Source organism: Onychomys torridus, chromosome 23 (assembly GCF_903995425.1).
Source record: "Onychomys torridus chromosome 23, mOncTor1.1, whole genome shotgun sequence".
Classification (NCBI taxonomy): Eukaryota; Metazoa; Chordata; class Mammalia; order Rodentia; family Cricetidae; genus Onychomys; species Onychomys torridus.
This window is the reverse complement of record NC_050465.1, coordinates 56,771,791-56,787,679: the sequence shown is the minus strand read 5'-3', so window position 1 is coordinate 56,787,679 and position 15,889 is coordinate 56,771,791. Positions and strand designations below refer to the sequence as shown.

The 15,889-nt window shown below is 46.9% G+C and overlaps 1 protein-coding gene across 1 annotated transcript in view; it reads left to right on the top strand.

Moving 5' to 3' along the window:
* The window catches only part of Marchf4 (membrane associated ring-CH-type finger 4), a 117,817-nt gene that overhangs the window by 90,514 nt on the left and 11,414 nt on the right, over positions 1 to 15,889 (top strand). Inside the window, exons 2-3 of the mRNA XM_036173319.1 lie at positions 3,988 to 4,143; positions 9,553 to 9,745. Of these exons, the coding sequence (XP_036029212.1) occupies positions 3,988 to 4,143; positions 9,553 to 9,745 (349 nt within the window). The remainder of the gene's footprint in view (positions 1 to 3,987; positions 4,144 to 9,552; positions 9,746 to 15,889) is intronic.

Sequence of the window (15,889 nt, the reverse complement as noted above, 5' to 3'; positions counted from 1 at the left end):
TGCTGCCGCCGCCGCCACCACCACCACCCAGCAATCTACCTTACTTTTGAGACATCTCTTAGTAAGAGCTGGAGCTTGCCATTTTTAAGCTAGGTCACCTAACTAGTGAGCCTCAAGGACCCTCCTGTCCCTGCCTCCCAAGTTCTGGGATTCAAGCGTGCACCACTGAGCTCAACCTTCTATGTGAGTGTTGAGGCGCAAACTTCAGGTCCTCATCCTTGTGCACCAAAGCACTCTACCAACTGAACTGAGCTGTCGCTCTAGCCCCCCACCCCTCCCCCTTCATTTTAGCTTTTAATGGAGTTTACTGTGAAGAGCATCTTCATTAAGTTTAACATGATCCCGTTTGGGCTGCCAGTTATTTCTATCTTATTGTTCCTGAAGACGCCCCCGTGGGTATAACCAGAAGGACCCAGGCTAAGTTGGCATTTTACTCTAATCAGTAAAAGGACTGTGACCTTTGTCCTGAAGTACATAAAATATGTACATACATGCATACACACATACACACACACATAGATTAAGCAATCAGCATAGCACTTGCACAAACACTAAGTTTAAAAGAGTTTCATGGAAAACTAGCATTGCTTCATTCATCAGATAAGTATTTTTTAAAAGGAGTTTTGGTACCCTGTTTACTAATATCCAGTCGGCCTTTGGGGGTGTCTAGTGTACATGTGGGGGAATTAATGAGTTACTTCAGGGGAAATACCTCAACTCTGGCCTCTTGGCCCCTGAGCCAGGCACTGGGACCAGGCTGGGCCAAACACCCTTCCTCTACAGACAGGTATCTGACTGTTCAAAGGACTCTGGTGAGATCCAAAGGTCCCCATACAGAGCCAAGGTGGAGGGCAGAGATTGCGTTATCAGCTGCTTCCAGCCAGGATGTTCATACTTCTTCTCCTAGCTGCTGCTTGGGAAACCAGGGGTGCATGCTGCTGTCACTTAGTTTCATCGCCAGCGACCGGAAGTAATGTCTTTTACCTGATCGGCGACTTGACATGGCTGCTTAACAACCCGATTAATCAAGCCTCGCTCATCCTGCTAGAATTAATGAGCCTAGGAAATGCTGCCATGAATAATGAGGGCTTTGCCCCTCCCCCCAGCACCTCTCTCCTCTCACCCCCTCCCATTTCCTTCTCATAGCCACAGCACAGACACTCAGCACCTCAGGGAGTTAGCTGGGTGCACTGTGGGGCCAGTAACATGCACAACTCCAGCCTCCTCTTCACAGACAGGCATCACAGAACTGGAGACGGCCTATGTCCTGGAGGAGTAAAACCCCTTGTTCATCACACAAATAAGCCCAGGATCAGCGGCCAAAGTCAGATAGATTATTGTCTAATGGTACTGAATGCTAGGGATGCACAGTTGTGCAAAATTCTGCCCTGTGAGGGAGTCACAGTGCAGTGACCTGGAAACTAATTGGGAAGTGCCACCAAACGGGATTGGGGAAGGCCACAGCCAAGAGAAGCTGTCAGTTCCTGAGGAACAGCATGGGCAACTAGGTGATGGTTTGTGGTGCCGAGTACCCAAGTTTCTCTGCTACCCAGGAAAGTCATTGCACACAGGTGTGTGGGGTTCCAGGTACGGCAAAAATTACTAGGTTAATAAGATGAATATGGTTAGCCTGGCGTGGTGGCACACTTTTAATCTCAGCACTTAGGAGACAGAGTCAGGCAGATCTCTGTGTGTTTGAAGCCAGCCTGGTCTAAAGAGCTAGTCTCAGGAAACCAGAGCTACATAAAGAAACCATATCTCAAAAACAAACAAACAAACAAACAAACAAAAACACAACATGGTACCTATTCTCATAGAGTGGGCATTGCAGGAGCCTAGGATGGCATTTGGTTTTTGGTTTTGGTTTTGTTTTTTTTTTTTCATTTAGCCATTCAAAAGATTGCCAAGTGCCTTCTACTGTAGGGCTTGGCACCAGGGAGATGTACAAGGATGTAAACTCCACCCATGCCCTTTGGAGGGCAGATAGGTACATGACTAGATCCTTGTGGACATGTGTTGAGTGTTGTGCTAAATTCACCAGCGGAAAGTCCTGTCAGGTTAGAGTACTGATCTCCACCTGGAGAAGGATGGATGACTTCCTGTGGGAACTGGCATCAGAGCCATCTGAAAAACAAAATTAACCATTTGAGTAGACTGAGGACAAAAGGACTCCTCAGGAGCCAAGACTAAGACTTTGTGTATAGGGGTTGAAATGAAAGGGAAAGATGGTTCCAGAAATCATAAGAAGGAGATGTCTGTTTCTAGAGTCAACAGTGAAGAATGTGACTAAATATGCAGACAGATGCACTCAGAGGCCAGAAGATCCTGGGCTTGTTCATTCACGTTTGAGAACAAGGCACCATTTCTGAAATGACAAAACATTCAAAGAAGCAGGAAAGTGGTTGAGCAGCCTTATCCCAAACTTAGTATCTCAGGGCTTGGGGTACTTGGATAGGACTCAGACAGAGGAGCTGGATCCAAAATGAGTGACCTGGCCCGGAAGCATGGACAGCAAAGGAGGAGTAAGACTCAAGAGCAAAGCCCCCGAGTAAGGTCAGAGGGAATGCAGAGGCCAAATGTTAAGGTCCCTAGGAAGGTGAGTGCAAGAGCTAAGTCACTGGGGATTTAATGAGCAAAGAGGGTGGATGGGGAGCTGGGAAGGAGAAAGAGAGAGAAAAAAAGGGAAATGGAAGCTGGGCGGTGGTGGCGCATGCCTTTAATCCCAGCACTTGGGAGGCACAGCCAGGAGGATCTCTGTGAGTTCAAGGCCAGCCTGGTCTACAGAGTGAGATCCAGGACAGGCTCCAAAACTACCACGGAGAAACTCTGTCTTGAAAGCAAGAGAGAGAGAGAGAGAGAGAGAGAGAGAGAGAGAGAGAGAGAGAGAGAGAGACTAGCTGGCGAGATTCACAGAGGCACTTTGGGGCCACCATATCAGGTGACAAGAGACAGAGGTCCCCATCATGGCTATCTGAAGTGTCACAGGCAGCTCTAGAGAATGAGCCCCACTCTGCAGTTCAGTTACTAGGGGTCTCCCATCCTGACACCATCTAGCTTGGCCAGATGTGTTTCCCAGCTTCCAAGGCTCCTAAGCTGGTCTTTTGTCCTTAGCCCCAAAGTTGGCTGGAGCAACCCAGGCCTTCAGCAAGGACACTGGCCAGCCTCCAAGATCCCCAGGATTCAGGCCTGACCTACATTTCTTTTCCACTCAGGGGCCCAGCATGGAAAGCATCACTGAGAGCACCGGTGTCTTTGCAGGAGAACGTAAAGGCTCAAGTTCAGAGTCCCATGGCCTATAGGCATCTCTCTACACTCGGTCAAAGTGACCCGTGTGACATACTTTTAAACTGTGACAATCAGACTACTGGGAAGTTTTAGAGAAAGATTCCCTGTAGGGTTGGGGACAGTCTGTATGGGGTCCTGGGTTCAGTCACCAGCACTACCAAAAATACACATGCTATCATATTCCCTCATCTGTTGCTAGCTGAAGATGAAGGTGGCTGTCCTGTTTTCAGTCTGTGTTCCCCAAATCATTCCTGTCTTCACCAGCAGATTTCTGTCATTTGTGTCTCCTCTCTAGCCCTGTGAGTATTTTGGTTTGGTTGAGTTTCTAAAGAGAAACTTGAGGTGCCCACCACCCACCATTGGACTACAGAAGGGGTCCATGGACATCCTAGGTCTTAGGCGGCTTAGGAAGCATTGTTTTATGTTTTTTCCAGGAAGGAGGGATGGCTCCGAACTGGTAGTTTAGCTGACTACCGCTGCTTGGCTTCCAGGGTAGGAACAGCAGAGCCCAGCCTCTTCAGGAGACTCTGGTGCCTCCAGACAGAGCTTGTGGCTTGGATGGAGCAGCCTTATCTGGCCTATCAGAGTGGATTGGATCAGGATTTCAGTATCCATCCGCCTATCTACCCCCCCCCCCCCCCCCCCCCCCCCCCGCCGGACTGAGGCTCCAGGCTCACCATTGTCCCTCTTTTTCCCCCACAGGGAGAGCTGCTAAGCCCATGCCGCTGTGACGGTTCAGTGAAATGTACCCACCAGCCGTGTCTCATCAAGTGGATCAGTGAAAGGGGCTGCTGGAGCTGTGAACTGTGCTACTACAAATACCATGTCGTCGCCATAAGCACAAAGAATCCTCTACAGGTAAATCCAGGGCTTCCCAGCCTGAGGTTCCCTCATTACCTGCCTCACGGTAGGGAAATCGCTGAATCCCATAAGTCTAGACAAGAAGGGAAGGGCTGGGCAGAGAGAGAAATATACGATATAACAAGGAAAGAGACAGAATAAGATAACAGATGGGCTAATGAGAAGAGGAAAGGTGGAAGGAAGGGATGGGAGAGGAGGAAAGTGGAAGAACCAGAAAGACAGGAAGGGAGGGAGGGAAGAAAAGAGAAAATCAAAGACAAAGAGAACAGGTCATTGGGGGTACATAACAGGAAAGGTGAGGTTCGAGTTAAAGCCAAGGGCTTGAGAGCGAGCTGTGAGATGGCTCAGTGGTGTTTTTCGGGCTTTGATGTGCTTGTGATTTACTTAGAGTCTTACGGAGTGGATTTCAGTTCACTGGTCTAGAGCAGGGCCTGGGAGTCTGCATTGCTAACAAGCTGTAGGGGCCACTCCTGCTGGCCCACAGACCACACTTTCTGTGACAAGGGACAGCGTGGGAAGGAATGGAGAAGAAGCAGAAAAGTGTGGCAAAGAAAATGGAAGAGGGGGTGTACAATAATGAAGAAGAAACCATAACATCATAGTAACAAAAGGCTACCATGGAGGTAAGGGAAAGCCAAGCCAGAGCTGGAGTAGGGACCTGTCAATCAGGTTGGCAGAACTCAGGGCTCTCTCTGCCTACTCTCTCCTCTCCTCCTCCGCTGACATAGCCATCTTCACCCCAGTTGCTGACAGGTCCTGTGCCAGTCAGCCACATCAAGCAGTTTACCAGTGAAGAGAGTGTGTACACACACACACACACACACACACACACACACACACACACACAGAGAGAGAGAGAGAGAGAGAGAGAGAGAGAGAGAGAGAGAGAGAGAGAGAGCGAGCATTCTGTTCTGTAAATAGCTCCACATACACATCATCAGCCAAGCAGCCGTGTAATCAATTAGCCAGCAAGACAGTGAGAATGGAGCTCACAGACACCTGACATTTTCCCTCTTCTGTGAGTGGGGCAGAGTCAACCTTGCAAATCCAGGAGGGTTGGGAGTGGGTGATTGTAGTAGGGTCTCTGCATTGAGGAGCATCTAAAAATGTGGAGTTGCCCTGTGGCATTCCTCATGGAGGAACTCTCAGGAATTCGTGGGAGGGAAGCGTCAAATTCCCAGGCATCTCAGCCTCTGGATGGGGAGCCCCTCCCAACTGCTAGTTCCATCTTCAGCATCTTAAAATAGCAATGCCGAGCAACAGCTGATTCCACGTCCTCAGGGTGCAGTGGAGGTCTGAGTGCATTAACCCACCCCTTTCTTTACAGCTGACTCAGGCCTCAGGAAAGGTCAGATCCAAAAATCTATGAACTCACCCCAAGACACCCCCATCTTGATTCCACCTTTGACTCAGTTAATGAAAAAATCATTCAGGTATAGCTTTCTTCTTGGCGTAAAGAAAGGTTATTTTGAGTCTGCATCAGGTAAGCAAATGGCAGCGCTGGCGATATTGGCCTGTTAATCTATTTCCAAGTTACTCCGCTGACTTCAATTATGAGTTTCTAGGCACAGGGGACCCCTCTGATTCTGTTGATCCTGGAAATGCAATAGTGCGTGCTCAGTAAATGCCAGTTCATTTTTCTGTCTAGAAACAGCTTGGACTCAAAGGTGTGCTATATGGTTGTGTCCAAAATTGTTCCATGTGTGTGTCCTGGGCTTCTCTAAGTGTGACATGACTGCTCTGCCACAGTGGCCTCCCTCTGTGCAAAAAGCCCAGCTGGACTATCTGCAGTAGAGCTTGGAGCAGGCAGACCTGACTAGAAGCCAACAGAGCTATGGATAGGGTTCTGCCATCATAGCTGGGAGGTACCTTTCCACATATCTTGGCTCTCTCAGCTCCTGGTTTGTGTCCCAGGCAAAGATGTAAGAAATAGCTCAAGTCTTCACTATAGGGAATTATATATTAGTGACATTCTCAAAGTACGGCTTGTATCTAGAATACCTACTAAGAAAGGAGTCATAGCCTAGTGAGTCTTGAGGCCCCATTGACTGCTCCCCACCTTGTTGTTGACACCTCTGAATGGCAACTTCATTAATTCTATCTTCCTGTGGTTTTAGTTAACCATGGCCAACCGCCACCAAAAAATATTAAAAGGAAAACTCTAGAAAAAAAGTAAAACTTGTAATTGCGTATTGTTTGGAGTAGGGTGAGAAGATGTCATGACTTCCTGCTCCACCCTACCTAGGACATGAGTCGTCTCTTTGTTCATCCATTCAAGCTGTCTATGCTGTTTACCCATTGGTGACTTAGGGGCCATCATGGCTATTAGATCAACAGGCATGAGTCACGACAGTACTTGGATATAGGGTCCACTACTGTCTGAGGCTTCAGATACCTACTGGGGGCCTTGGAATGCATTCCCCTTGAATGAATGAAGACTATGATATATTAACAAATGTTTAATTACTGCTTGTCAAGTGTCAGTTCATATGTATTATCAAATTTTACCCTGGAGACAACTCAATGAAGTGAGTGCTATTATTACCGGACACGCAGGCTTAGACAATGGAGGCACAGGGGGACCTGGGAACTTGCCTGTGTGGCTCTGAAGCAGAGGAACAGGTTGCTGTCTGCAACAGGAATTCCTGAGGCCAGGCAACCATCCCCTAATATAATACGCAGGCACACATACACACATAGGCTCACCCCTGCCTTGGTAAGTTTATCTCTGTCTTTACTGAAACAGTAAAGAATGCCCTTTCTGCCCTGGCTTGACATTTAACATTCCTAATACTCTAGGATATAGGACAGACCAATTAACTGCATCCCTACAGAAGGGAAAATTGACAGTCATTGTGATTTAGTAACTTCTTATTCATACCCAACCAGTTTGGGGACACGGCTCAACCAGAATTGGGTCCTCTGACCCCTTACTTGCCACCCCTTCCTGGTACCCTGACCTTGTCCTTTCACTCCCAGGTGCTACAGGATTAGAGTTCATGGGGGGGGTGGAATCTTAGGATTTGGGGATTAGAACCTTGTTGAGAATGAGATTCTGGTGTTCCAGGTGTTTGGTAGCAGCAGAGCTTGGTATCACTGACTCCCTTCCCCGCTCCAAGCCCTCCTGTCAGATCTCAGAGCTCTCTGCTCCTCAGCTCTCTCCTTGAGGTCCCTCCTATACACTTCCATGGAGCCTCTCACGGGACAAGAAAGAGTTCTTGGACACAGCACCTCATTCCCCACCTTCTTCATCATGCTCACTCTGGTCAGGGGCTCCATTAGGTGGCTTGGGAACAGAAGGAAGATTATTGGGATGAAGAGGACTTTTCTATGCCTCTGTATCTTTGGGATGATGAAGGAGCAGGAGAAGGTGGGGATGCCTTAATGGTGGAAACAAAAAACTCATTAGGAACTCTCTTCTAGACGCTGTCCGTGGAAAAGGCATTTATTGTACATGAGGGATGTCTATACGATAGGACTGTCTTCTGGAAAATGCCTTTGTTATGTGTAACCCTAGGCTGGGGAAAGCACTGGAAAATCGAAAGGGCTAAGTCTCTGTAATGGGATGCTCTCTGTGTAATTAAATGTTAAGGCCCATGTCCTACATCTGGACTAAAAGTGAAGTGTTTTCCAATACTTACTGTTCCTTGGAGGTGAATGATGCTAGCCCACTCAAACACGTGGCTCTGGCAGGCCTTGCCTTTCCCTCCTGTTCCCTCTGCCTCACTAAAAACATTAGATGACATTCCTAAAGCAGCCACCAACGTCTGTTCCTTTATTTGGCGACTTCCTCCTCCTGAGGCTGACTCCCAAGGTCCAGCTATCAAAGTTCATCAATCAAAAGCCCCCTCTGGATCACCTAATTAACATGCCCAGTTAAAATGAAACACCTCATCCTAACAGGGGGTTTCCCCCTGTACCTTTAAAAACCACCATTTGCTTATGTCTCCTTGTCTGTCTCCTCTCTATCCAGAGACAGTTCTTTGTCCCTCTGGGACAAAGGCCCCTGTCCCTTTTCCCTTGTCCCTCTCTCCCTTACCCTCTGTCTCCTTTACCACCACATCCTAGCACATTCTAACACAGACCTCCCCCTTTTTTCCTCTTAAAAATGACACCTGCAAGGTCATTTGCTGCTGTTTTCTGAGTAAGTCAGAAAGCAGCCCCTTTAAACCCATTTAATAAAGGATCTCTCTGTGAATACGTGTTTGGGTGTGGTTTCTGCCTAATCTGGGGTCCAGGAGGAAGCCTCAACTGGGGGAACTCATTCAGAAGACCAATGACCATCTGAGCCAATGACGGCAGAGGGTGGGGTCCCTCTTGGCAGGCAGAAGGCACTGTGCCTCTCCTTTGTGTTTAGGCCACAATGATTCTTGGGAATGCTCCCTGAGGACAGTATGCAGATCCATGACAGATTGCATATGTAACTTCTTAGTTATGTGCCCCCAAGGCTGTGGGTACCATAGGGCAAGGGTCTTGTCCAGTCTTGTCCAGTGCTTTAGCTACAGTGCTTAGCATAGTGGCCAGGCACATAGAAATAGTCAATACTTAATTTGTTAAGTGAAACAAGCCTAAACTAAAATCCTACTCAAGGCTGCTGGGCAGTGGTGGCGCGTGCCTTTAATCCCAGCACTCAGGAGGCAGAATCAGGCAGATCTCTGTGAGTTCAAGGCCAGCCTGGACTACAGAGTGAGTTCTAGGAAAGTTGCAAAGCTACACAGAGAACTCCTGTCTCGAAACAAAACAACAACAATAACAAATCCTACTCAAGGCTAATTTAGGACATTGCTCCATAGGTGAAGTATATAATCATAAATTCCATAGCCAAAACTCACCCACACTTCAGCTCCAACTCAATACTACCGTAAGTACACTGTTTTTCCTTTGAAAAAGAAAGAGTTAAAATACAATCAGTATATTGTGAGCTGTTTTATTTTTTCTTACGCCCACATCCCATGTCCTCTCCTCTGTCAAACTGTTGATCTCTGACATGCATATTAAATGGCATGCAAGGAAAAACAAAACAAAACAGTCAAAGAGAGACCTGTGCCATCTTGGCACCTATTAGTGAGAAAATCGACTGTGTTGCTCTGAAAGGAATATCCTTGTGCCGGAACAACACCCACACCAGCTCTTTGTTTTCCTTCTGCCATCAGGTTTCTATGTCTATGAAAGTCAAGTATAAGGGTCTCCTCCTCAGCCATGCCTGCCCAGAGCCCCCTCCTGACAATGATGTCTGATCATTTTATATGACACGGGTTCCCTCTGCATCAAAAATAGAATATGAAACTGCAAAGTTGTTCTACAAGTGGAGAAACACCCTGGTTTAAGCTCTTCCAGTGAGCTGCTGGAGCGGAAGTAAGAGTGTGGCCCTCAGACAGCTAATCTGCCTCTCTCTCTCCTCCCCAGTGGCAGGCCATATCCCTGACAGTCATCGAGAAGGTTCAGATTGCCGCCGCCATCTTGGGTTCTCTCTTCCTTATCGCCAGTATCTCTTGGCTCATCTGGTCGACCTTCAGTCCCTCAGCAAAATGGCAGCGCCAAGACCTCCTCTTCCAGATCTGCTATGGGATGTATGGCTTCATGGACGTGGTGTGCATAGGTGGGTCTGGGGTCTTGAAGATAAGGATAAGGCTTGCCTCTGGGGTAAAGAAGGTCATTTGGTGGACACCCTATAAGCCATGACATGGCATGTCTATATAGTAAAATACCCAGAAGCATCCACTCTGAGAATTGTCTATTTTGATTTTATGTATGTACATACATGTGAGTGGATCACATGTGAATGAAGGTTTATACACACACACACACACACACACACACACACACACACACACACACACACACGTATAAGTGTATATGTGCACAGCACATATGTTTGTGGAAAGGGAGGCCAGAAGACAACTTTGGGTGTTATCCTCAGGTACTCTCCACCTTTAATGTGAGGTCTGTCATTGTCCTGGAACTTTGCCGTGTAGGCTAGGTGAGCTGGCCAGTAGGCTCCAAGGATCTACCTATGTCCTCTCCCTTCTCACCGTTTGTGGAATCACAGGCATGCTACCATACCTGGCTCTTCTCACTGACTCTGGGAATCAGAACTTAGTTCCCCACACTTGTACAGTAAGCCTTTCTCCTAGGTCATCTCTCCGGCCCCGGCCTTTTTCTTCTTCTAGAAGCCTATTGCAGCACCCCAGATTTCTCCCATCTAGTGGTTTGTACTGTATATGTAGGACTGGAGTTCCACACAGCTCCAGGAGCCACATTTGGGAGTAGGAAATAGAACGCTGTTCTGAAGCCTCGGTCCTGCTTCATCATGAACTTTGGGGCTTTTTATTCATTCAGGTGAGATTGTGTTTAAAAAGCTTCAGTGTTTTAGGAAAAAGTTAGGACCAACTGTTTCAGTTCTCACTTCTTCCCTACCCAGTCCACAAGTCATGTTCCTCTTTTCCACTGCAGTTGGTGGAGGGTTGGGTTCCTTTTGTTTCAACAGATGATTGTGGCTATTGACTGCAAAGGTTTTCTGTTGTGTGATATTTTTTTAAAATACATTTGGTTTTTTGTTTTTTGTTTTTGTTTTTTAGTTTATTTATTTATTATGTATACAGTGTTCTATCTGTACATATTCCTGCAGGCCAGAAGAGGGCATCAGATCTCATTACAGATGGTTGGGAGCCACCATGTGGTTGCTGGGAATTGAACTCAGGATCTTTGGAAGGGCAAGCAGTGCTCTTAACCTCTGAGCCATCTCTCCAGCCCCTGTTGTGTGATATTTTACTTGTGTTCTGACAAATAAAGCTTGCTTGGAGTCAGAGGCCGACCTAGCCTCTAGTTAACCACAGAGGTCTGGAGGTCTGTACAGAAAGGAAACAGGAAGTGATAAGGCAGGGTGGAGACAGAATCTTGGACCTTTTGGTCTGAGGAATGGAAGAAGTAGGAACCGACTGTGGCTTCTCCCCTGCTTCTCTGATCCTTCAGATTTTTAACCTCAATATTATCGATAAGATTAATTAGGTTTTTGCTTCAGTTTGCTGGAAATGGCTCTGGTTGTTCCGAATGAAACACAATTAAACACTGGGTATACATCCTCATCTGGGACTCTCGTAGCCCAGGTCACAGTACTGGGAACATGAAAGGAGCACACTACTGTTCTCCAACAATGGCGGGTCACATCAAACATGCGTCCCTGCTCTGTGTGACAGGATAACATCTCCTTGTTATAATTTGGCTGAGATGATGGTGGTGTGAATTTCTTTGGGGTCACTTAATATTAGAAACTGAAAAGACCCAGAGACTATTTTACTGATCATAGGGGCCATGGCTGATCACAGGAATGCCAGGCCTTGTGGGTTTATCTAAGCCAATGTATTCTGTCTCTCTCTGCTAATTCGGTATATCAACCCTGGGGACAAAGATTATCTTTCTTATTTTTCAGATTGTGAAATCTTGAAAGGTGCATCATCGTAGGCTAACTCAGCAGGCAAGTAGGACCTATAGTTCAGTGCTTTCCTAGGACAGGCTGCCTGACCATAGAGGATGCTGGGAAGTGAAATAAAGCAGAGAGTGCCCTGTGACCTAGACAAGGGAAAGGGGTTGGGGGTGGTGGCAGAGGATGATGGACAGCAGTGGGGGCCCATAGCGGATCCCTGTGGTAGTGGTGATGCTGGTGGCTGTGATGATGGCTGGTGGTGATGCTGGTGGCTGTGACGAAGGTGACATTCGGTATCAGTTGCTCTTTCTCTGCAGTGCTGTCCCTAACACGGGGTGGGTGTAAAAACATAGGACTTTCTGAAGGGAGGATCAAACAGAAGCTGCAATATCCACCAGAGATGTTTTTATTTTTGGTCTCTACTCCTCACTCAGCTTCACTAGAAAGCAAACTTGGCATCTGTCTAAGGAGCGCGAGATGGCAACTCAGGCTCACTTCCGTCGGAGAATCCTCGCTACATCCCACTTCCACATGCTTGAGTCCAGCCTCATCCCTGGGCTCAAAAGCAAAATGAGGTCCACAATGTCATCGCAGGGCTAACCTGAGTATAGTTTTCAGATCCCCTGGAAGTATTGGTTGGAAGAAAAAATGTCAAGCCAAAGAATCCATATCCAACAGGTCCAAACTACTTGTATTAAGCAATGCAGAAACTTGTATTAAGCAAATACAAAAATATATTGCCAGGAGAAAAGAAAATAAGTCCAGGCCAGGGTTGGCTTAAAGGGGCTAAGGGGAGAGTCTAATCATCAGCTGCTGTAAGCTTCTGGATTTTCTGTTTTTCAGACCCAGCGACAATTTGTACCCCTAACACTGCTAAATAGCCATGGATAGTAAAGATGGGCGTGAGCATTAAATGGATAGTTCTTTATGTATGGATCTTTAAAAATATATTTACTTCTCTACTGGAGTAGTGTGAGGAGGATAGTGTGACAGTTCAGGACGGTGGGGGCACTCTGGAGAGATTCCACTGGAAGCCAAGAGCAAACAGTGTCTGTTTACTGCTGGTGAAACCAAGTCTGTCTCATTTGTAGCTATGGCCAACCAGCTGGCTTTTAGGAGCATCAGTAATCACTGGGGAAACCCAGAGTAATGATTCTTTCCAAGAATGGTCTTTAGTTCTCATTGAAAGATTTTGCCTGAGGTGGCTGCCAGGGCCCCCAGGTTCCCCATCGGATGCAGCATATCTCCAGGGTTGAGGCCAATGACAGTGGATGTGAGCCTATCAAGGGGTAATGTATTATTTCATGATACAAACTACTGTCCCCAAAGATCAGGCACCTCTTGGTTTAGAGTCTTACGGTCTTAGACTAGTGGTTCTCAACATGTGGGTTGCAACCCTCTTGACAAGCCTCAATCACCAATTCATAATGGTAGCAAAATTAAAGTTATGAAGTAGCAGTGAAAATAATTTTATGGTTGAGGGGTCACCACAACATGAGGAACTGTGTTAAAGGGTCACAGCATCAGGGAGGTTCAAAACCACTGTCCTAGACCAGTGCATGCTGTGAAAATCAAATGGAAGTTATTGAAGACACAACAAACCAACAAACCCCTTAAAAGAAGCATTGAGGGTACAACAGCTCTTCAATGATCAGAGGGGTGAGTACTGTGATCCCTATTTCACAGGTTCATGAAGGCCCAGGACAGCTGTGCTCCAGGTCACACAGCTAAGCACACAGTGGGATTGAGGGTGGGACCAAGAGCATCTGGCCCCGGTTCCGGGGCACTTTCTATGGCCTATTGTTCTCTAAAGATTTATTTATTCATGTGTTGTATGTGTATGGGTACTTCGTCTGCGTGTACATCTGCATACCGGAAGACGGTGGTTGTGAGCTGCCATGTGGTTGCTGGAAATTGAACTCAGGACTCTTGGAAGAGCAATGAGTGCTCTTAACCACCTCTTCAGCCCCTCTGTGGCCTATTTTATCTCTGGTTGCTCTATATGGAATTATACTTACCAGTTAGGGATGACCCCTCACCTAGCAATATTGTAACATGGCAGACTTCAAGAGAGGCAGAAATTAGCCCAGACATAACCATCGCAACATTCAGAAGTTCGCTGGGCCACATCTGTTCCAGTCTTGTGTTTGGAACTCAGGTGATCAGCCATTGGTGTATCTTTTAAAAAGTCAGCGCTGTTTTTATGCCAGTGGAGAAAGGGACTTTAGAAATTAGGATGAAATTTGGATAGCCTGTCTGCCTGTGATATCCTCTGGAGAAGGGTATTTTAGGTTAGGTAAATCTAATTCTACTGATTGACATGGACTTGGGAAATCTATTCATTCGTACACAAACATTATTGAGAGAGCACTGAACATACACACTCAAACACAAGAGGCACCAGTTCTGGTGGATCTTACATCTCATAGAGGGAAGTGATCACTGACACTCAGAAATCGGAGTTTGTGCTGGGGTCTGAATATGGACACAAGTCCCTAAAAGGGGGAACCAGGTCAAAGGGCTTGGAGTATCTGTTAATTAAAAAGCATCTACTGGCTGCCTTGTTCTTCCCCAAAGTCAAGAACCATAAGAGAGAGATGAAAGAGACATGTCTGTCCAAGAGTTCAGTCTCCAAGCACAGGATAACTTACTACGGGAGGGTGCCTATCAGAGGCAAAGAGGAAGACAGGACAGAGCAGAGAGCAAGGAACTCTCTTGAAAACCCCAAGACACTCGTTGAAAGAACCTTACCCTTAAGCTGGTTATAAAAGAGAAATCGAAGTTTGTCCAAAAAAGGGAGAAGAATATTCTAGGCAAAGGGACCCATCTGTGTGGAAACACAGAGTGAATAAGGTATGCTTATGAAACTGAATGGGTTTATATGGTTCAATGGCAAAGAGCCAGAGCAGGAGGTTGGCAATGAGCGATGAGTTTGGGGAAGCTGGCAGAGGCCAAATCCCACAGGGCCATAAGTCCTCTACTGAGAACTGTGACACTACCCCACTGAGGATGGGAAGCAATGGCAGAATTTTACATAGCAAAGTCTGATTAGACATACATTTTTTAAACCTATAAATCTAACACCTATGGGAAGCACAGGTCAGAGCTGGGCAGACTGGAAGCAAAAGAGACTGGCTGAGAGAATGCTTATAATAATCAGGGCAGGAAACAGAGATGCAACACAAGCATGGCAGGAAAGTGGTATAGAGATGACCCGGAGATTCACACAGCCTGTGGAATGGATGGGATGAGTGGTTAAGAGCACTCATTGATCTTCTAAAGGTCCTGAGTTCAATTCCCAGCAAAACAAAAGGGACCCAAGGGTATGCTTTGGCAAAGATAACCAAAACAAAAAGACCATCTTAAGCCGAAAGTCTCAGCAGAGGGGCAAAGGCTGTCTCTAAACCAAGGTCTTGTAGTCAAGAGAAACAAGTCGTTGTACATCACAGAGATGAGAAGGAGTACCAAGAAAGGTCGATCAAGGTCTTGGAGAGGGTGAAGGGGGAAAGACCTTTCATAGCACACAGGTGGTTCCTCTGAACTGTGACATAGAGGAAGATGTTGAGGGCATTGGGCCAGTCCAGCAAGGGTTGGTGGCTGATTGGAAGAAGGGAGACGATAAGGGAAGGTAAAAAGTTTTAGTCCATGCCCAGGATTCTACTGAAAGTTGGGTCAGATTTGAAGCAGATTTGGAGATCCACAGGAAGAGCTGAAGCTGTGGGGTTTGCTGAATTAATATAGGAAGGATGCTCAGAGAAGAGGTGGCTTAAGGACATAGGACAGGTGACATTAAACATTTAAGGAACTGATAGAGACGAAATGGGGAGAACAGGAGAAACTGAGTCTCTGATGTTAGAGTGGTGGCGTCTGGAGTGACAAGATGGAATGGTCTGGGGCCCAGGGCCACATCTCACTCTGTTTCTTACTAACGTTGCATCCTTACATGAACTGCACCCCCTCCCTCTGCTACCTGTTCATCCTCAGTGAAGAACAGCATCACCGGAGGCTGGTTGAGAGGACCCAGAGGGCACATGTAGATGGTAGCTCCTCAGAACTATCAGTGCCCAGGACAGGAGACACTTGAAGGAGTCCCCTTCAAGTGGGCAGTGAGCAAAGGTTGGCCAGCTGTCACCACAATCTGAATTCAGTCACGGCCTGAACCCGGCTTCCTTGTACGATCTGCTCTTCTTTTGAGCGGTATCTTTCCTTGGAGGTTCAGGGTTCCACACTCACCTCCCTTCACCAAGATCAGATTATACATGATGGCCTCATTCCCCCGTCTCCTCTTCAGTCATCTTTAACGATGCTGTCTTCCATTGC